The 22249-nt window shown below is 36.5% G+C and overlaps 1 protein-coding gene across 1 annotated transcript in view; it reads right to left on the bottom strand.

Annotated features, from left to right (window-relative positions):
• Positions 1-5064: 5064 nt before the first annotated feature.
• The window catches only part of HECTD2 (HECT domain E3 ubiquitin protein ligase 2), a 74102-nt gene continuing 56917 nt past the window's right edge, over positions 5065-22249 (bottom strand). The window contains exons 12-21 of the mRNA XM_070780470.1: positions 22073-22180; positions 21111-21243; positions 20147-20235; positions 16163-16321; positions 12908-12982; positions 11642-11729; positions 11448-11554; positions 9590-9705; positions 8874-9017; positions 5065-7558 (exon numbers count right to left, since the gene is read on the bottom strand). Coding sequence (XP_070636571.1) covers positions 7438-7558; positions 8874-9017; positions 9590-9705; positions 11448-11554; positions 11642-11729; positions 12908-12982; positions 16163-16321; positions 20147-20235; positions 21111-21243; positions 22073-22180 — 1140 coding nt within the window. The 3' untranslated portion in view covers positions 5065-7437. The remainder of the gene's footprint in view (positions 7559-8873; positions 9018-9589; positions 9706-11447; positions 11555-11641; positions 11730-12907; positions 12983-16162; positions 16322-20146; positions 20236-21110; positions 21244-22072; positions 22181-22249) is intronic.

Genomic DNA, 22249 nt, shown 5'->3' with positions numbered 1-22249 from the left:
TGTGTGTGTTTGCACACACAGGAAAAGTCAAGTTCGGATGCTGAAAAAAATCTACCAATTTAACTCAGTGGTGACTAATGCTTCTATGGTGCTTATATCTGAGTTGTAAAATTTATATGGCGTGAAAACTTTGAGTTGTAAAATTATCACGAAAGCCCTAGAGAAATTTTCTTGCTATGATACACATTAATGCTTTGCAAGGTAAGTACTCAGAACCACATTTGCTTATGTTTGTAAAGAATCAGCAAATGATGTATGGAACTGAAGATCAGCCTCTAACTGAAATATAATAGGCATGCAATACACAAATAGTAAATTAACACATAAATAAATTTGTGTAAATCATATATAGGAAACAATGCATTTAAAAGTTTTATGCACTGAATGGGGTAAAAAAAAAACCAAGAGGCAGGGCATGTATAGGCTGAGCTGAAATGGAAGAGGCCAGTTACAACCATAAACTTTTATAATTTGGGGGCAAAATATAGCTACAAAAGTCTTAAAATATAAATGTACAAGATTAAAAGGAAGAGAAGAAGAGAAATCAGTAATGGGAAATGAAGAAGAAATGCAGAAATAAAAAGCAAGATTAGGTGACTCATGTGGGTCATGAACTCTCTAATGGATATTAATGCCCATGTGAATTCAACAGACATTCCTTAAGCCCTATTCAAGGTGAAGAGCCAAAACTGATTCCACCTCATATAGCCCAGAATTTAAAAGGGCTGTTAAATCTATGAAAATGGGACAGAAAAACTTTACTCATAAACCCCAACCTGTGCCACTATAGGGGAGGGGCCCAAACATACACAAGTGGAAAAGAAGCCCCAATCTGAGGAGGTCACATACAAATTGGTATAGAAACCTGTAGGGCCTTTGTTGGCAACAATATGAAATTACTCTACTAGGACACTTGCATTTCTCAGGGCCCAAAATTAAATTAAAAGCAAAATTATAAGTGACACAAGGAAATAAATTACTATGAGAGCCAGTAGATGAACAAATACAAGAATCAGTATTTCAAGAACTGGGGAGAGTAAAAAAATAATATAAAATAAAATATCAAACAAGTATACTGAAAATTATTTTTTAAAAACCCATAGGAAAGAAACAACAGTATGAAATATGAGCGGATGGATTTGAAAAGGAACTGAAAGAATTTCTAGAAATGAAAAATACAGCTATTGAAATACACCTTGGTTAAACAGTATATTAGGCAATGAGAGGGATTTGATGATTGAGATGGTCCAACCTATGTTTAGTAAGAGCCAGACATCCTGGAATGTGAAGTCACATGGGCCTTAGAAAGCATCACTACAAACAAAGCTAGTGGAGGTGATAGAATTCCAGTTGAGCTCCTTCAAATCCTGAAAGATGATGCTGTGAAAGTGCTTCACTCAATATGCCAGCAAATTTGGAAAACTCAGCAGTGGCCACAGGACTGGAAAAGGTCAGTTTTCATTCCAATCCCAAAGAAAGGCAATGCCAAAGAATGCTCAAACTACCGCACAATTGCACTCATCTCATGTGCTAGCAAAGTAATGCTCAAAATTCTCCAAGCCAGGCTTCAGCAATATGTGAACCATGAACTTCCAGATGTTCAAGCTGGTTTTAGAAAAGGCAGAGGAACCAGAGATCAAATTGCCAACATCCGCTGGATCATGGAAAAAGCAAGAGAGTTCCAGAAAAACATCTATTTCTGCTTTATTGACTATGCCAAAGCCTTTGACTGTGTGGATCACAATAAACTGTGGAAAATTCTGAAAGAGATGGGAATACCAGAGCACCTGACCTGCCTCTTGAGAAACCTGTATGTAGGTCAGGAAGCAACAGTTAGAACTGGACATGGAACAACAGACTGGTTCCAAATAGGAAAAGGAGTACATCAAGGCTGCATATTGTCACCCTGCTTATTGAACTTCTATGCAGAGTACATCATGAGAAATGCTGGGCTGGAAGAAGCACAAGCTGGAATCAAGATTGCCAGGAGAAATATCAATAACCTCAGATATGCAGATGACACCACCCTTATGGCAGGAAGTGAAGAGGAACTAAAAAGCCTCTTGATGAAAGTGAAAGTGGAGTGAAAAAGTTGGCTTAAAGCTCAACATTCAGAAAATGAAGATCATGGCATCTGGTCCCATCACTTCATGGGAAATAGATGGGGAAACAGTGGAAACAGTGTCAGACTTTTATTTTTTTGGGCTCCAAAATCACTGCAGATGGTGACTGCAGCCATGAAATTAAAAAACGCTTACTCCTTGGAAGGAAAGTTATGACCAACCTAGATAGCATATTCAAAAGCAGAGACATTACTTTGCGAACAAAGGTTCGTCTAGTCAAGTCTATGGTTTTTCCAGTGGTCATGTATGGATGTGAAAGCTGAACTGTGAAGAAAGCTGAGCGCCGAAGAATTGATGCTTTTGAACTGTGGTGTTGGAGAAGACTCCTGAGAGTCCCTTGGACTGCAACGAGATCCAACCAGTCCATTCTGAAGGAGATCAGTCCTGGGTGTTCTTTTGAGGGAATGATGCTAAAGCTGAAACTCCAGTACTTTGGCCACCTCATGCGAAGAGTTGACTCATTGGAAAAGACTCTGATGCTGGGAGGGATTAGGGGCAGGAGGAGAAGGGGACGACAGAGGATGAGATGGCTGGATGGCATCACTGACTCGATGGACGTGAGTCTGAGTGAACTCCGGGAGTTGGTGATGGACAGGGAGGCCTGGCGTGCTGCGATTCATGGGGTTGCAAAGAGTCGGACACGACTGAGCGACTGAACTGAATGGTAATATTATCAAACATATAAGGTTTATTATAGGTTAGGCATGACATAAGTACTTATTTATATATGCTAACTACATTTTATACGTGTGTATATATATATAAAATGTATAAGCATATATCTATATGAGTAACCCTAGTGGCTCAGCAGTAAAGAATCTGCCTGCCAGTGCAGGAGACATGGGTTCGATCCCTGGATGAGGAAGATGCCCTGAAGAAGGAAATTGCAACCCACTCCAGTATTTCTGCCTGGGAAATCCCATGGACAGAGGAGCCCAGCAGGCTGCAGTCCATGGGGTCACAAAGAGTCAGACACACCTTAGTGACTAAACAACAATATATATCTAATACATATATTTACAATAAGATATACACATACATAAGTATATAAACACACCTATAGAACTATATAGGTGTGTGTATAGGTTTATTGAACAACTCTATGAATTATGTATTATTAGAAGCAGTGGTTATAAGAGGTAATCCAACTGGAACCATGGTTCCTCTGGTGTCACATTATATTGCTTATTATATGCCAGGGACTGTGTAAGTGCTCTACACATACTAATTCATTTATTTCTCCCCAGTACTCTGTCATTGAGATAGGGTTATTTTCATTTCACAAATTATTATCATTTGATAATTAAGGCATGAACAGATTAACCTGACCAAGGAAACAGAAGTATTGAACAGTAAACTCAAACCCAGGCAGTTTCAAAGCTCAGTTCTTAACCAGTCACCAGGCCCTCTGGGTGAACCGATCTTGTACCCTCCCCTGTGAAAACTCACCTCAGTCTTCCACCCAGCTACCTAATTTCTCCTATCTATCACCCATGACATTCTCTCCTACATTCTCAGAATCTCTTCTCTTTGTTCATTAATCAAGGAAAATGTGGTAAGGGAAAACATGGCCAAACTAATGGTTTTGGTGGATCACAATAAACTGTGGAAAATTCTGAAAGAAATGGGAATACCAGAGCACCTGACCTGCCTCTTGAGAAACCTGTATGTAGGTCAGGAAGCAACAGTTAGAACTGGACATGGAACAACAGACTGGTTCCAAATAGGAAAAGGAGTACATCAAGGCTGCATATTGTCACCCTGCTTATTGAACTTCTATGCAGAGTACATCATGAGAAATGCTGGGCTGGAAGAAGCACAAGCTGGAATCAAGATTGCCAGGAGAAATATCAATAACCTCAGATATGCAGATGTCACTACCCTTATGGCAGAAAGTGAAGAGGAACTAAAAAGCCTCTTGATGAAAGTGAAAGAGGAGAGTGAAAAAGTTGGCTTAAAACTCAACATTTAGAAAACGAAGATCATGGCATCCGGTCCCATCACTTCATGGGAAATAGATGGGGAAACAGTGGAAACAGTGTCAGACTATTTTTTGGGGCTCCAAAATCACTGCAGGTGGTGACTGCAGCCATGAAATTAAAAGATGCTTACTCCTTGGAAGGAAAGTTAAGACCAACCTAGATAGCATATTGAAAAGCAGAGACATTACTTTGCCAACAAAGGTCTGTCTAGTCAAGGCTATGGTTTTACCAGTGGTCATGTATGGATGTGAGAGTTGGACTGTGAAGAAAGCTGAGCGCCGAAGAATTGATGCTTTTGAACTGTGGTGTTGGAGAAGACTCCTGAGAGTCCCTTGGAGTGCAAGGAGATCCAACCAGTCCCTTCTGAAGGAGATCAGCCCTGGGTATTCTTTTGAGGGAATGATGAGCTGAAGCTCCAGTACTTTGGCCACCTCATGCGAAGAGTTGACTCATTGGAAAAGACTCTGATGCTGGGAGGGATTAGGGGCAGGAGGAGAAGGGGACGACAGAGGATGAGATGGCTGGATGGCATCACTGACTCGATGGATGTGAGTCTCAGTGAACTCCAGGAGTTAGTGATGGACAGGGAGGCCTGGCGTGCTGCGATTCATGGGGTTGCAAAGAGTGGCACACGACTGAGTAACTGAACTGAACTGAATAGATCTGAAGCTGTTGATTGATGGCCAATGAAATGTCGCACTTAGTTCATTTCTAGGTGACCTCCATGGTGCTATAATGTTCATTTGGTGGATATTTGTGATCATCCAGTCATTGCCTATATGTTGTTTCATACCGAAAAATAATGCTAGTGGTTAGCTGCATTTGGTGTCAATAACACACCTTTTGAAGGAGTATGTAAATAATTTTCCAAAGCACCAGTTTAAAAGACAGTGTAACAAACAGAGTTAAATTTTAAAGTTTTAATTCATTGCCTAACGTTCAAAAAAAAATGAAGTCTAGTTGATTATATAACTTTAATATTTGAAAAAATTTATCCAGAAATTAACAATATAATACAATACACATTTGTACAAAAAAGAGGGGCATTTAAAAACTTCTGATCGTACAGACAAAAATATGATTAACTAAACAAAGATTAAAAAAGGACAGAACATTTTGTAAATACTGATAAATACTGTGCAATGCTTTAATTTACTGTGGCAGATACAAAAATCAAGAATTCATGAACAGATTATATAAAAAGAAAGCAACTGCATGAATTTTCTAGCTGTTTAAATTAACGAAATATAACAGTAGTGGTTCTTTTAAAAAATGAGGTATTAATTACACTGTAAACCAAAACCAGAGCATAAATAAATAAAGGCAATGTGCAATTTAGTGATAAATGATTATAAATTTCAACAACAGACAACAAACATTTTCCAGTTGTTTATGGACTCTGTCATTTAAAAATTTGGCTTGCTTGTATACTTCTTATTTAAAAATGACACAGCTATTGATATACAAGCACATCAAAGACATGCAGACCAAGCCACACAATTTTCCCATCTCTACCAAGTAGAAGTTTTGTTTACATTTTATTTAGAACACTTAAATCTGGTTTCTTATACATGATTCTTTTGTGCTTATTAGTTAGCAGTAACCTACACTAAACACCTTACTTTTTCTAGTTCAAGCAGTGTAAGAGAGAAGCAGTTTTATTTGCACATGGATTACAAACGGAGCAAACAAAACAAAACCAACATGCCCTTAAATCTCTTAGGTGTTCCAAGAATTTTAAGAAGAAAAATCCTTTAAATAGTATGTCCAAGTGGAAAAGTGGAATCACTTCTGTCCCAAACAGAATAGTAAATGAACTAACTCCTTTCCTCCAGGATTCACAAGCTGGCTTTGGAAATGCAGAACAAGCTGATTAGTTCCTCCACCCTAGAAGAATTCTGCTGGTGGGGGTGTAGGAATCATAGCAATAAGATAGTAGTGTAACTTGGAAATCGGGAAAGTATTATTTGCATGTGAACCATGTGCTGGTACTAAATGCTGGCTTCATTATTATTGCAAATACACCCTCAGAGTTTTCTGAAGGAAAGCTATCAAAGTATAATACAGAAGTCGATTTGGAAATACTGTAATGTGCTAATAAAACTGCTTCATTTGCTGTAAATTAAAACCATTTACTGTCTGACTTAAAATGCAGTTTCTTTTTACATGGTGCTTTATTAAGAAAGTCCAAAAAGGGTACTTTTGAATTTGCTATATTCAGAATCCAGTGAAAAACAAACATTTGGGCCAAAATGTTGAACCCTATCTTTTCATCAAGCTATGTCACTGAGTGACTTTCGCTTCGCTTCATGTCATTTTGACACAAATGTTATCGTATTCACTTTTGTCAAATATCTTATCCTACTTGTTTGCAAAAATTAGTGTTTCAGTACAACAGGTGATCAAAAAATACTATAAATAAGTCTTGTATGTCAGTCAAAGTATATATAAATCAGTTCTCTCTTTTTGTGCTTGTAATTGACTTCATCTATCGGTGACTAGTCAGATCTATTTCCTTTCTAGTATTCTGACCCCTAAGAAGAAAGGATTACACAAACAGTACAGAGTACTCAAAGTAACCAGTTTACTGAGCATGTGCATGCAGACTGACGATACTTAAAAGAATATAACCTGGAGTCCAATTAGTCTGAAAATAGTTACACTCTTGTACAATCATCTTTATTGATTTGTAAAAGCTGTACACACATCTAAAACCCTGAATTTACTTTGTAAAAATAAATCTTTAGCAATAAATGGCACTATCAAAATCCCATTATTCTCAGGCTATTATGTAGTTATTTACATGCTGATTTTCAGGAACGGTTGAAAAGAATCTTTAGAGGACCAAGCCAGTATATCAAAAAAACCCCTGTAAATTGCATTTGCTATTATACTGTTGTTTAACCGCTATATGAAAATATGGCTACATGCCCCACATTAATGATAATGTAGCTGTCCATGTTGCTACTGTGTGCGAGCAGCACACGCTCTGCCACTGGGCTCCACCCACCCTGTCATCTCTTTACTGCACGATGCTTCCCCAGCGGAACACCTGTGATGCACTACTTATGGAGGATGATAAAGTGCTATAAAAGGAGGGACCGGACCCACCTGTCTCTGCCATCTGGTCTTTCTCTCACTCAAACTGTGTTGTGTTTTTAGAAAACCATGCCTCTACTGAACACACTTCATATTTGATTTTTTTTTTTAAGTCAGTCTTTTAAAGTTGGTGAGCTTTTTCAAGGTATTTTGAGACAGAAAACATGAAAAGGTTAAAGGCACAGTAAGAGGGAAGTGAATGCTACATATAAATGTATTTCAAGTCTTCTTGGTCACTCAAGTCCAAAACCTTCTGAATTTGAAATTCCAATGATCAATTTCTGTTTCAGGTCCTTTTTGCTCTTGTAGGGGGGAAGGCAAAGTTGATTGAAGCAGGTGTGGGCCACAGGCAACCTAGGGGAAACATTTTCTTCAAAGATACCAAGTCTTAAAACACACACACAATGACTGCTAAGTAACTTTCCACCTACCTGAACACACATACTCAAATCTATTTCACTAGACTGAGACGACTCATCCATTCCTTTACTGAACAAATACTTCTGGAGTACCTGTTGTGTATGAGGCACCATTCCACACCCCGCGGCTGGGTTTACCGACAAGACAATGGCCCTGCTCTCACAAAACTTACATTCTGGAAGCATTATTTTTAGAGTCAGACAAATCAATCTGAATACAATCTCCCTCACTTTCTGGCTGTGAGATCTCGTTCAAGTGGCTTCATGTCTACAAATCTCAATTGCCTCATCACATAAGGCAAACTATCCGAATGGGTGGAAAGACCCAGTAGAATAGTAGGAAAAATAACTATTATTTTAGCCTTGACTGTCAAAAAAATCATAACATTTCTGAGACACTTGATACCCACACTTCTTCTGTTGCTGCCCTCAAGGTACATGCAACCTTCATCCTCTGAATCTTGCTGATCAGATCTCCCAGTCCTCTACCCAATGACACTTTTATCTATATCCAAGATTCCAGCAGAATCCTTAGACCCTTTCCCTCAGTTTTTATGAACTCCGCAGAATCAGAACAGCTGTTGTGGTAGCAGTGATAAAGGAAAGGACAAATTTCAGTTCTAATTGATGAAAGGAAGAACTGACAGAGCTCGGGGAATACATAGGGCAGGAGAAAAAACATTTATAATCAAAGTAGTATCTACTCAAATTAGCTTTAGAAATTACAATGAGATTGGGAAAAGAAGTAAGTAGATCAACATTACCCCACCAACACTCTAGAAAATAATTTAAAGCCACCATCAGCATCACTTTCATATGCAAAATAAGGAAAAAAAAAAGACCGGCACTAGAAGTATTCCAGTACAACAGGACTTCTGGAACTAATTATAATAATAGCCAGAAAACTCACCTGGCATCTTAAATAAAAAGACTTTCAAGTAAAAATGAAGATCAGACAAACTAAATACTATGAAAAACAAGCTAGATTCTGGAAGTGATGATAAAGTAATTGACTTGGCAAAGTAAAAAGTTGATGGAAAGGAATTATTATCAGTTAGTATTGGTATGTCTCAAAATTAATAAAGAACCTTAAGCCAGAGTCTATCTTACTTCAAAGCCATGTTTACTTCGAGGATTTTTCTAAGAAAACAACTTCATGTGGAAAGAATCTTCTAATTCCAAGCATACTATTATTAGCAAGACCTACAGATTAAAAAAAAAAAAAAAAGAATGACAATCTGGAAATTTACCAGTTAGTAGATGTTTCATTCTTTGAGATTTTAAAGTTTAAATCAGCCATTCCTCCTACAGGAACTCTGTCGCTTCCTGTAGTAAAATGTAACAACTTCTTTTGAAGATCAAGAGGAAATCCAAGAACAACATCCCAAAAGTATCTAGAGAACACAAAGGAAATGTATATAAAATGTATATAAAATGACAAAAGTCCTGCAGATGAGAATAAAATAATATAAAGCAAGCTTTAGGGAAACAACTTCCCTTAAAGGTACATACTGCTCTCAAACTGAAATGGAGGAATGACAGGCTTCTATATATAAATTAGATTTTTGACTAACGTCATTATAAAAATAGTCCAGCAACAGAGAGTACATAAGCTATTTTTCTTCTATATAATTTTCCGTATTTTTCAACACAGTGCTATTAAAAGGCTTTTTATAAGCATGGCATCCCTGCAATTCTAGGACCAAAGTCATTTTTTAAAAGAAGTCAACTCTCTGGACTTCTGTAGAAACTTACTTATATCACTTTCTCCCAAGGGGACTGCTTAGTGATTTCATATTGAATATTCTCACATTACTTTCAAGAGATAAAAGAAGGCAGTGTGGGCTGTACGAGATTTCTGGTGACTTAACTTGATTCAAAGATTTTAAGTTACACAAATAAACCAACCACATTCCCTTTCATTCCCTCTTCAGCAGTCTCACTCTCAGAAGTACAAAGAGCTCACCGGATAGTCAAGTCAGTTTTTGCATAACCATCATACTGTGTACTTCTCTGCAGGGCGTGCATATCCAGCTCAGGACTTCCACAGACCAGAATTTCAACCTCTTCTGGACGAAGCAGCTGCCAATAATTATTCATCAAAAATGATAAGAAAAAGTGATGATGAAAAAACGTGAAACTGGAACTGTTTTCATTGAATCAAGCAACAAAAATCATGACCTTCTTATAGTAAATCAAACCATTTTTTAAGGAAAAATATTTTCCATTTATATTTTTCGTACTGAGATATTTTTGCTTCTGAAAGTTTATAAATCTTATCCAACTCTTAGATTCCCCCTTTTGCAAATAACAGCAATTAGCTAGAAAAACAAGCAGATGATTAAGCATAAATCCAAATTACAGCTCTTCCCCAAGACACAGCTTGGAACTCTGAGCCACTCTAGCATCTACTGACACGCCTGCGTCCAACACCCATGAAGCCGCCTGCGCACAATTGGCGGCTGAGTAGTAGGTTAGTCTGTTTTGTGTTGTTCACTTGTTTTTTCACCTACGTAGCTTGTCTCCCACCTAAAGAGATTAGAATTTAAAAGTGAAGACTTGCTACACTATTCATTTCCCCTCCTTCCACCCCTATAAATACAGTGCATCGCAGACAAAACTTAATTAGAAATCAACAAGTGCTCCACATTCAAAGGTACTTTCAATAAACATGTGATAAAGACCATCACATACTGAGAGCTGGACTAGAAACAAAGCTGAGCGCCGAAGAATTGGTGCTTTTGAACTGTGGTGTTGGAGAAGACTCTTGAGAGTCCCTTGGACAGCAAGGAGATCCAACCAGTCCATCCTAAAGGAAATCAGTCCTGAATATTCATTGGAAGGACTGATGTGGAAGCTGAAACTCCAATACTTTGGCCACCTGATGCGAAGAACTGACTCATTTGAAAAGACCCTGATGCTGGGAAAGATTGAGGGCAGGAGGAGAAGGGGACGACAGAGGATGAGATGGCTGGATGGCATCACCAACTCAATGGACATGAGTTTGAGGAAACTCCGGGAGTTGGCGATTGGCAGGGAGGCCTGGTGTGCTGCAGTCCATGGGGTCACAAAGAGTTGGACACGACTGAGTGACTGAACTGAACTAAACTGAAAGACCATTACTCTAAAGCAAGTTCTCTCCTATGCAAAATAATTCATATGGAAGACCTCACTCCAAACCCTCCTTATAAAACTGAGTGGAGATGGCTTGATGGAGTGTGCCCAGAGGAGCAGGGATGAAGATCACTTTTATGACATTTCTGATGTGGCATTCTCAACAGCAGCTGACCCACACTCACACAGCTAAGAAAAAGTCAAACCAAGCAGAGCCCACCATGACTCTGGAGACAAACTACTTCCTGAGGGTAAAAGGCCACTCAGAGTTGCTGGGGGACCCCTGAAGAGGAATGAAGCAGCTATAAAAACCTGTTCCTTAAACAGTGAGAAGTTGTAGCTTTTGCCGAGAGCTTATGTGTTAACCATTTTCTGTGCTTTGCACCTCAGTTTTAAAGATCTGGAGCCCTTGGGGATCTCTTCATCCACTCTACTTGGGGAAATTTTTTAAAGCTTAGAAGACATATTTTAAGACACAGCATGATGGGTGAGGGGGATGGAGTTGACTGGTCTTTTTTCCCTTTAGAGAATTAAGGCTGAAATGAGAGAACTATTTTTCTTTCCAGCTCTATCTTTAAAAACCAGAAAACAATTTTTTTTTTAATTTAAAAGTTAAAAAATTTTTTTTTAATTTAAAATGTTCTAAAGAATTACTTGTCAATATCATGGTATTACAAACCCTAACTGAAAGCATGAAGCTTTAAACTCACCATTAGGGCATTTGAAGCACACACACTATGAAATCCATAATAAAATGCAGCAAACTGCTTATAGATGGATTTGTTGAGAAGAAAGTCAATATAAAGCTGTACATATTCTGAAAAGCAATTTTACATCTGTTAAATAATAAAAGTAAATGGCAAACACTAATGTGCTTTAATTAAGAAATGGTGTTTTAACTTACCTTTCCTATTTTGATTGGTAACTGGAATTTTATCACCACCTGGCTTTAAATTATAGGACTTAATTATTCCGAATTCTTCTTGAAACACCTGATGGGAGATACCAACACACCACATTTATTGGTATATGTTAACAGACTTCAGTGAACAGGTTTGTAAAACTTGAAAAGTTTTTCCCCTTTTCTAAATTACAAAATACAGAAAGCTTAGGCTCTTGTGATATTTGTATTAAGAATGGTGTCATGAAAGCATTTTGGAGTAAAAAAGTGGGGTCTTAACCCTCTTAAATACAGCTAAACACTTTGCTGCTGCTGCTGCTAAGTCGCTTCAGTCACGTCCGACTCTGTGTGACCCCATAGACGGCAGCCCACCAGGCTCCGCCGTCCCTGGGATTCTCCAGGCAAGAACACTGGAGTGGGTTGCCATTTCCTTCTCCAATGCAGGAAAGTGAAAAGTAAGTGACGTCGCTCAGTCGTGTCCGACTCCTTGAGACCCCATGGACTTCAGCCCACCAGGCTCCTCCGTCCATGGGATTTTCCAGGCGAGAGTACTGGAGTGGGGTGCCATTGCCTTCTCCAAAGCTAAACACTTTACTGACGTTTAAAAAAATTTGTGTGACCATTTGGGTAGCACTCAGGCCTTTGGAGCTATGGGGATTACCACCATTTCCACCTTCCGATTATTTTTAGGCGAGTGGAAGTGAGAGAACTTTGGTCTGATGGAGTAACTTCTGCTCCTTACTTCTTGTCCTGAACCAACAGAAGAGGCTTGTTTTTAGAAGGTAAAAGCTCTGAGAAAGTAACTGCGTCCAGGATATAGGCCAGGTGCCTTGCAGAGTACCCTCAGCCTTGCTGGTTTTCCTTGATTGTTTACTTACACGTCTGCTTCAATGTCTTTGGGCTTCCCTGGCGGCTCAGACGGTAAGGAATCTGCCTGCAATACAGGTGACTTGGGTCTGATCCCTGTGTCAGGAAGATCCCCTAGAGTAGGAAATGGCAACCCACTCCAGTATTCTTGCCTGGAGAATTCCATGGACAAAGGAGCCTGGCAGGCTATAGTCCGTGGGGGTCAAAAAGAGTTGGATGCAACTGAGCAACTAACACTTACTTTTTCACTGTTTTTATCGGGTTAAGATCCTTTAAGATAGGGAGTGGTATGTACAGATCAATCCTTGTTCCTCTTTTCTAACAATGGGTATATGGTAACAAAAGGTATTTTTCATACATAAAATACCTGGTTAACAGAAAGCTATTTGCCCTTAATGGTACCTGAAATGTGGAATAGAAATCTTCTTCAACATTGCCTTCATATGACAGGAGTTCACTTAATCCGTGGGCCAACTCCTGTAAAGACAAACCTGTTATTTGTGTTTTTAAATCAAATAGTACTACCCAAACAGTAAACCAGATCTACTATAGCTCACTTACAAGTGAGATAAACTCAGATTTTGAAATAAAGATAATATTGGGACATATTTTCTAGGGTAAAAAATACTGGTTAACGATTTCGACCATGTAAAAGGTTTGGAAAAATTTACTGGAAAGGTCACATGAAGGAAAATATCCAGTTATACCCATAAAGGCATAACTCTGGGGTCTATTCTTATGTATAAGCTAAGAGTATAGTTTCCATCATAATTCACTGCTATTTGCAATATCACTGTTTATGAATTTGTAGTATTTCTCATTCTCAGTTTATATTCTTAAAAAAACCTGTTAGTGTTTTATAATTCCTCTTTTAAACGTAAAAATACACAGTTTATATGTGTTAAGTGGCTTTTACATTTCAGTTAAGGGCTCTCCCCCGCCAATAAAAAGTTGAGAACACTAGAAGAAATGTTTCCCTACATTGTAACTCATGTTTCCCCTTAACAGAGATTTATAAATAGAAAAACTAAGCCAGTATTTTTTAAAATTTCAGGTTGTATGAAAAATGTTTTATTTTAAATATTGGCAGAAAGATAAAGAACAGCATGTTTAGAATGAGCTTACACACTTTAAATATTAAGTTTTCCATTTCACTAAAATAAATTTTAAAACAAATCTAGGGTGACATAGGTTTTAGTATGATTCTTATCATTTGTTTCAATTACTAATAAAGTTATGGATGCTGAAAATTATAATTGGGAGATCTGAATTTTTTAAAAGAATTCAAGGAACTAGTAGATGAATCCAATTGAAAGAATTTACCATATTCTTTTAAAGATCAAATTTTTAGTGATAAAATACAAAGTCAATTAGGTAATAAAGTTATTTACTCAGATCTGCTTTATTCGACTGTAAGGAATTTTATTCCCAGCCTTTCTATTTTCAAAACTCAATTTTTATTTTTTTTATCTATAGTTAAGATTCTTAAATGTAAAAATATTATTAATTAGCCCATAGTTCATTTTCATGATTTTTATAAATATAAAATTAAAAGTGCATGAAGATATAGGTTTTATATACTATTTGAATACCCTGGTATTATTTAACAGACTGTATTGGACAGTGACTCAAACAGAAAAGAAAAGAGCTACTATAGTTGCTGATTTAAGGTTATACTTAGCCTCTCCATTCTCAACTGAACCCCTCAAGGGTAATTTTCACAAGGCTGTGTGGGGAAGATTTGTTGTTGCCATGGGATAGTTCTGATGCTTTGAGTCATGGATCCCTTCTCTACAAAAGCAATGGAGTTTCCATTAACGCGGTCACGGAAAAGCACTGGCCTATTAACGCTATACTGAAGGCTCCATCATTGAATATTTTGCTTATTTTCTGTGATTTTTTAAAATCCTTATTCATAAATACTGTGTTTAAGAAATGTATCACTATAGGTTTCTCTTTGCTTGCCTGCTTACTCTTCTTGAAACACATATTGTACAGATACAAATAGTAAACAAAGCACTGATAAAAAAAAAGCACAAAACTTTTTTCTAGATAATTTTGCCATATATGAAATGGGAATTAGGTGCTAATTTTAATAGATGCCATTAATAAATTGATATTCCATTTTAAAAATTTAAAAAAATTCCCTGTATTCTACTATCCTAACAAAGTAGTTTTCTTGCTTCCTTTCTATCTTCATTCATACCTGTACAGACACTCAGTTTTTTTCAGCTGATCTCATAGTTTATGCACAATCTTGATTCATCATTAAAGAGGCAATATAGGAATATGAAATTAACTCAGTATCATCTTTAGCTCCATAATATGAAAAAACATATTGGTATAGTCATTCATAAAATATCCATTATTATTAACTAAAAACTTGGATCCAAATGACTCAAGTTCAAATAGCTTTAATCCTAAAATCAGACAATTTATTGGTAAAAATCAGTAATAACATAAGGAAATTTATTGGTAAAAATTTGACAAAAACTGCATATATGAGACAAAAAAAAAATCACAGAAATCTAAAATGAGAAGTTAGTTCAGCCATTAGTATATATAGTATTCATATGTTTTATACACCAGTATATATTAGTGTATAGTTGTAACAATGACTCCCATTGTTATACAAATAAGCAAATTCAGTAAATTGTCCAGGGTCATAGGTAGCATGTGGCCAAAATACAAGACTATAGAGGGCAAATCTTTCTTAAGTAGAGTTTACTCTGTTACCTTTTCCAACTACTGAGTCTTGTAAAAATATGGATTTAGGCTCTTAATTCAAAAGAATCCAAACTTACTTTCAAAAATGTGTTTGATATCACATGAAGAATGGTTTTCTAATTGGTCACATGTTCTGGAGAGGTTTTTCAACTTTGGTAGGAAGGTTCCAACCCTACACCAAAGTGATCTGACCATTAACTAGAACACAACAATATTTAAATAGGCCCTTAATGAACAAAGAGGATGTCCACATCTAGCTACTTACTAATAATAAGGGGAATTCTCTGCTGACCAATGGCTATCGAAATTCAGCTGTGAAAAATACTATTATTGTAGGGGATTGTCAGGATGATGAGCATACTATCCACATTCTTCTACTAAATTTTAACACTGGATTAAATCTGATGATTGGAAATCTAGTCTCTGACTAGCAGAATATCAGAGCCAGGTCTGTGAAATTCATTAATTTTATTAAGGGTGTTGTTGCAGACATTGTTAACGATATTGCATAGTGACACATTGATAAGAATCCACAGAAGCAATCAAGTATTGAATACTGAATACTTTATCATCTCGTGTAATCTTCCCAATATGTAAGTTTTACTATTCCACTGTTCACATAAGGAAACTAGAGTTCAGAAACATAAACAGCTTATTCAAATTCACAAAGCTAGTAAGTTGCAGAGGCCAGATTCAAATCTCTGCCTCTGACTCAAAGTTTGTTCCACTATGCTGGAAGAACTAAGTGCTGCAAAGTGGGTTATGTGTCTCTACAGGGAAGGAGAAAATTAGACAAAAGAGGAGATGGGTTACAAATGTAAAGGGAAACCATATCTAAACATAAAAATAGTTATCAGGAGGAGACAGACTGTAGTAGAAGAAAGAAGATTCAGCAGTAAGGGACAAGATAGTAAACAACTGTATACTTACAGGCATAATTTGACACAAGTCGTCAGTGGTAACACTGCAGATGCCTACTGGCGTATTTTGATCACTAGGAACGATGGGAGGGCTCAATAATTTCTTATAGCAGCAGGGGGGGAAACGAATATCCAAAGTAATGCTGTTATAAACAGCTAGTCCCATAAGCTATGCATACTAAATGTTAAGCATTAACATAAAATCCATGACAACAAATGAGTTTTGAATTATGCATCTATTTCTCGCATACTTCTTTCAGATCTAACACTGATTTTCTAATTAATCCCACATACTTACTCTTTGCTTTATTTTCCCTTTATTTTACGTAATATAATTCCTTGATTACCAAAAATCATGTAAAAAGGAGAGGTTCAGGTAATAGTATTTAATGATTTCCCTAGAAAACTGCATATCTAAGATCACAATAGCAAGTTCATACATTTCTATAAAGTATTTAACATTTAAGAAAACTTCTACATTTAAACAAAGATGGTGATTTTATTAGCAGCAGTTTATTCAGAACTCCCTGCAGAACGTGCCATTGATTTTGGTGACCATTCTGGGTATTTTCAAACTAAATACAGGCTACGTAGAGAGAGCTGTATCGAGTAGGCGTATGGAAACACACACACAGACGTCTGCATACACACACACTACCGATAAGACACAATCTCCCACAGTAACACCTGAAAGACTCAGTACTTGGAGTTTACTCAAAGTGTTAAGTTAAAAAGCTACAGATGTTATATTTATAAACTTTGCCCAACTGTATTTTTTTTTATCAGTTATACAGCAGAATGTTACTTCATCCATTTGATAAATGAGGGGTTTTAGAGCAAATTTTATGACATTTCAACTGTCAAAGATTATATTAAGTTCTTAAGGAAGTCATTACTTTTACTGACTTAAAAGGAAATCTAAACATATGGTCTGGACAAATCATTAAAAACAATTTAAAGGATTAGAAAATAGCCAATATTTTAATTTGCTAGGGCAGAAAAAGGCTAATAATAATCTAAGGAACAGTTATGTTATTTTATAGGTAACCATACCAACAGAGACCGAGCAGTGTGTTCTAGAGGAAAGATATTGAAAATAAGCTCTAATATACTCCTATAACTACGATAATAACAATAACAGAGGGACCACACTACTGCAGTTACCATTTATGATCATTTACTGTAGTGATAAGTTCTAAGCATTTTTCATGACAATTTTTTAAAAAAAATTATAATCCTGAAGGAAGGTTTTTAACAGATAAGAAAGCAGGTTCGCAGGATCTGCTTTAGGGCACCTTGATTGCAGGAGAATCACGCTGCACTTCACGCTAAAGCTGCTCTGGCTGAAGCAGGGGTTGGGGTGTGGGAATTCTGCCGGAGATGCCATGTGGTGCAAACAGGGCGGAGTTTGGAAACCCTGAACTGCATTATATTGCCCCACCCTTAGTTCCAATGCCTTCCTGGTAATTCTGCTTCTAAAAAACTATTAGATTATGGCTCTTCATGTGACCTCAAAACATTTTATAATTATTACTATAGGTTTCACTATAATATTTCTTGTAAACTCCAAGGCCTTAATATTTAAAAATAATCGTATTAGACATACAACACTGTGAGAACTGATAGCCCAACCAATCTTTGGCTCTGAAATTTTAGTGAATGCTTTTGTGTGTGTGTGCTCAGTCGTGTCCACCTCTTTGCAACCTCATGGACTGAAGCTCGCCAGGCTTCCTCTGTCTATGGGATTTCCCAGGCAAGAATATTGGAGTGGGTTGCCATTTCCTTCTCCAGGGGATAGTCCCAACCCAGGGATCAAACTCATGTCTCCTGCATTGGCAGGCAGATTCTTTTACCACTGAGCCCACCTAAGAAGCCCCTCTGAAGTTTTAAAACTGAAATTATGTATGGAGCCAATTATATTTTCTTAATCACCATACCTACCACTTCTAAATGTTTTGTTCTCTTCACCTGTGGTAGATTTTTCAACCACTTATGTGACCACAGTCCACCGCCATCACACATTTTTCATATACAATATCATGCTTTTCAGGGCAGCAACCTTTATATAGTTTGTGTGTGAGATCAATACACATAATAATGAGATAGTGGTGGTTATAAATTAATTTTAGATATAACTGTTAAACTTGTAATATACAACATCTAAATACATTTAATATGATCTTTTGGGTAATGATTGAATAGAAACTAATGCCTATTGCCAAAAAAAAAAAAATCTGGTAAGCACGTTCACAATATCACATATACTACTCTAAAAATGTAGTGTAAGAGCTGATACTTTATTACAAACACTAGAAAGTCAAAATAAGCCAAACCTAAGCCATGATAAGAATGTGAAGTATGACAAACATACTTATCAGGAAATTCAAATGACTCCTAGTGTAGTGAGAAGCGTTAATAACGTAGGCCTTCAATGAAGTTACAACATTCAACAAATGACTACTGTCAATAACAGAATGAAAATATGAGTCTAGGAACTGTTACACGTTCCTTACTGTGGGCTTGGCACTTTGGACCTTTAGATACGACAACACATCATCAAATTTCAGGTTAAGTTTACTATCAGTCTGTGGTTTTCCCTACTCCCTTTTCTTCCATGCAGTTTCTTGATTTCCATATACATTCTTTGGGATGTATTCCAACAAATGTCACAAAGTCAGATGATATTCAAAGCCCTCCATCAGACGGCTCTTAATCTTTTTTTGCCTGAACATTCCTTGGAAGGACTGATGCTGAAGCTGAAGCTCCAATACTTTGGCCACCTGATGCAAAGAACTGACTCATTGGAAAAGACCCTGATGCTGGGAAAGACTGAAGGTGGGAGGAGAAGGGGACAACAGAGGATGAAATGCTTGGATGGCATCACGGACTCAATGGACATGAGTTTGAGTAAACTCTGGGAGTTGGTGATGGACAGGGAGGCCTGGTGTGCTGCAGTCCATGGGGTCGCAAAGGGTCAGACATGACTGAGCGACTGAACTGAATTGAATCTTTTTTGCCAGCACCATCTATAGCTCTCAGAGAGCCCCCTGCTCCCATCAAGTGGACCTACACATTGCTCTGTGGTGTGGACTCTTTCCCAGCCGTTCTCCCAGTCCGGGTCCCACTCTCTCCAGTACTGGTTCCATTTAAAAACTCTCCCTTCTCTGGGAGGAATGCAGTGAACTGCTTCCTTCTCAGGATTCCTCAGCACTTAGTGCCGAATGGTCACTGACTGAGAACAACCTACTGCATGGGTGGTCATCGTCCATCCAGACGGTAAGCTTCCTAAAGCAGGGATTTTTTCTTTTTTTAACCTGTGTATCCCTAGGGTTTGCTCATTTATTTATTCTCTCTTTCTTCCACAGACACTTATACTTTTCAGAATTTAAAAATGAATGCAGAAGGCATCCTGTCCAATCTCCTACCCAACACAGGAACACCCTCTCCAACAAACCTGAAGGAATCAGAGGATGGCGTAGGAATTTATATCATTTTAAAAAACACTATAAAATAATTCTGTATGCTTCAAATGTTCCCATTCCATTCAACTTTTAATTCTTATGACCGTCTCAGGATTTGAGGCCACATTAGGTTTAATCTTCATAATTTCAATTTAGAAAACTGAGTGAAGTAAGCACAAAGTCAAAGAACTAAAGGAATAGTTCATTGTGAATAGGAAAGATACTATGACTTTTAAAAATGTCTTAAATTTCTGATAATTTAGGTTGTAAATGAAATAGCAAATAATACTTGAGATAAGGTTTTCAGAGAAATATGTTAACAGTTCAGTCACTCCTTCCAGTTAACTAAATCTGCTGATAATTATATAGCTGTGATATTACAAAATAATAAAGACTACTGAAAAATCTACTAGTAAATTTAATAAGAATCTTTAATCTGAATAAATTAATGAGAACAGTTTTCCAAAATTCAGATAAAATTCTTAAAAATCTCTAATCTACTAGCACCTCCTAGTGGAAAGTTTAAAGGATACAATTCCAACCAATCGGAATTCAGAATAGTTATCACATTTAAAGCTGCTAAACCAATGGCAGTATGAATCCTTATGATACGTAAACATGCCTGAAAAATAGAAGCATAATTTCATCAATATGATTGATTTAAAAAATCAGAATGGTAAACATGTACATGATATCTTATCTATTAGAAGCAAAACAGTTCAGCAATAGTTATGTTACAGACCAATTGTCATGTTAAAATATATCAAATATGGGTCCAGAGAGTGTGCAAGAGCCTCTTATTCTTCACTGGTATCCTGAACCAAGGGTTGAAATGGTAAAAAGACAGAAACTAAATTAATCAGTTGATTTATAGAAACTATAGTTTTATACTTTATAAGTTATCAAAATTAATTCTGAGGATTATCTGGAAACTTCATCACTCTCATCTCTATTTCCCATTACCAGAGAGATATTATATAAACATATATACAAAATTAAGAAAAATAAAGAATTAAAAAAACACTTAAAACTCTTTTGAAGAAAACGCTTAACAATACTCAGGGTTATATATATAGGTGTTTTCTCTAAATCAAATGAAAGCAAATTAAAGTTCAAAGGTTTATTTAATGCTTCCTATTTATTAAAATGTCTCATTATTTTATGACAGACACTTTGAATATTAGTGATGAGCAAACTATAGCTCTGATCTTAAAATTTTTAATGTTCTTTTTATTTCAATGACAAATTTTTACATATTTGGCTTAGTCAGAAAACATGTGAATGCTTCTATGCTAATACATTTTGTGTAGGATTCCCAGTAAGATTATAAATATTATAATCATCAATTTGGTCAATTTAAAAAATGTAACTGTCTTTAAAAAATTATTCAACATTTACGATTGACAAAAAAATCTGTAAAATCATAGATTAAAAATGAGTGACTACTTAAATCTAATGATCAGGAAGAAAACACTTTCATAGAAATTAGCTACTCACCATAATCTGGATGAAAAATTTGGCGAATTAGGAGGAGGAACCATTCTTTAGTCAAGCCACCCATATCCAAACCAGCCTCCCCTACAAATGTAACTTTCAACTTCTTTTTCAGGTCTGCTCTTTTCCGAGTTAACTGTTTGAGGAAATTATAAGACAGAGGAGAACAAAAGGCAGTAAAAAAGGAAATTAACCTTTTAAATTCTTGGAAATGTATTATCATATTTACAATGTTACAAAACTTCATCCATCCATCCATCCAATAAATCTGCCCAACCCTATTGTAATGTTTGTTGTATAGATCAAGCAACAGAATTAGGAAAGTCAGGTACCTTGCTCAAGGTTATTGCCTACTGGCATCGTACTGACTCCAAGATTTTAATTTAGCCAAATACTATACAAAGTAATCCATTTAAACTTGCCTTCAACACTGAAGTTTAAAAAAAATCACATTACTAAATCAAATATTGTAATATTCACATGGAAATCTGGTTGAAGAACTGTACATGGTTGAAGCTTAATAATACATGTATATACAATCAAAGTATCAATATGTTTGACCCTAAATGTACCCAATATACCCTTGTAGATCAGACTTCCAATTTTACAGATGAGTAATCTGAGGCCTGGAGGAATTAAAATGACTTGTTAGGCACCCAACCAGTTAACAAATGTGGTCTAGAATCTACATTATATATTCAGAAATATGAATTACTCATTTAAGTGTTCTATATGAAATCCTTTTCTGAATATTTAACAACAAACCACTAAAAAACATAAAAAATGAACATAAGGCTTAACTGTGAATACAGAACTGATTTTAACCATTGTATCAAAATATAAGGAAGCACACCACTGGCACACAGAAATAAAGAAAGCTTACTAAGATTTTAGTAATAAGCCATATTATCAAATTATTTAAAGCTTTAGTCAATTAATACTATTCTGGAATAAATAATCTATACCTCATCAAGAGAATCGCTAACCAGATGTGTCCGCCTTACTTTCATATTTAGAAACAACATATTCATATCAGGTCTCTGTCTTCGAGATACTTTATCCACCAGACTTTGCTGATTGAAAAAAAGAGCAAACATTTTCATTTTTACTTGAACTATAATCTCATTTAACACATTTAAACA

This window comes from Bos indicus, chromosome 26 (genome assembly GCF_029378745.1).
Source record: "Bos indicus isolate NIAB-ARS_2022 breed Sahiwal x Tharparkar chromosome 26, NIAB-ARS_B.indTharparkar_mat_pri_1.0, whole genome shotgun sequence".
NCBI lineage: Eukaryota > Metazoa > Chordata > Mammalia > Artiodactyla > Bovidae > Bos > Bos indicus.
This window is presented reverse-complemented; position numbering and strand designations above follow the sequence as displayed.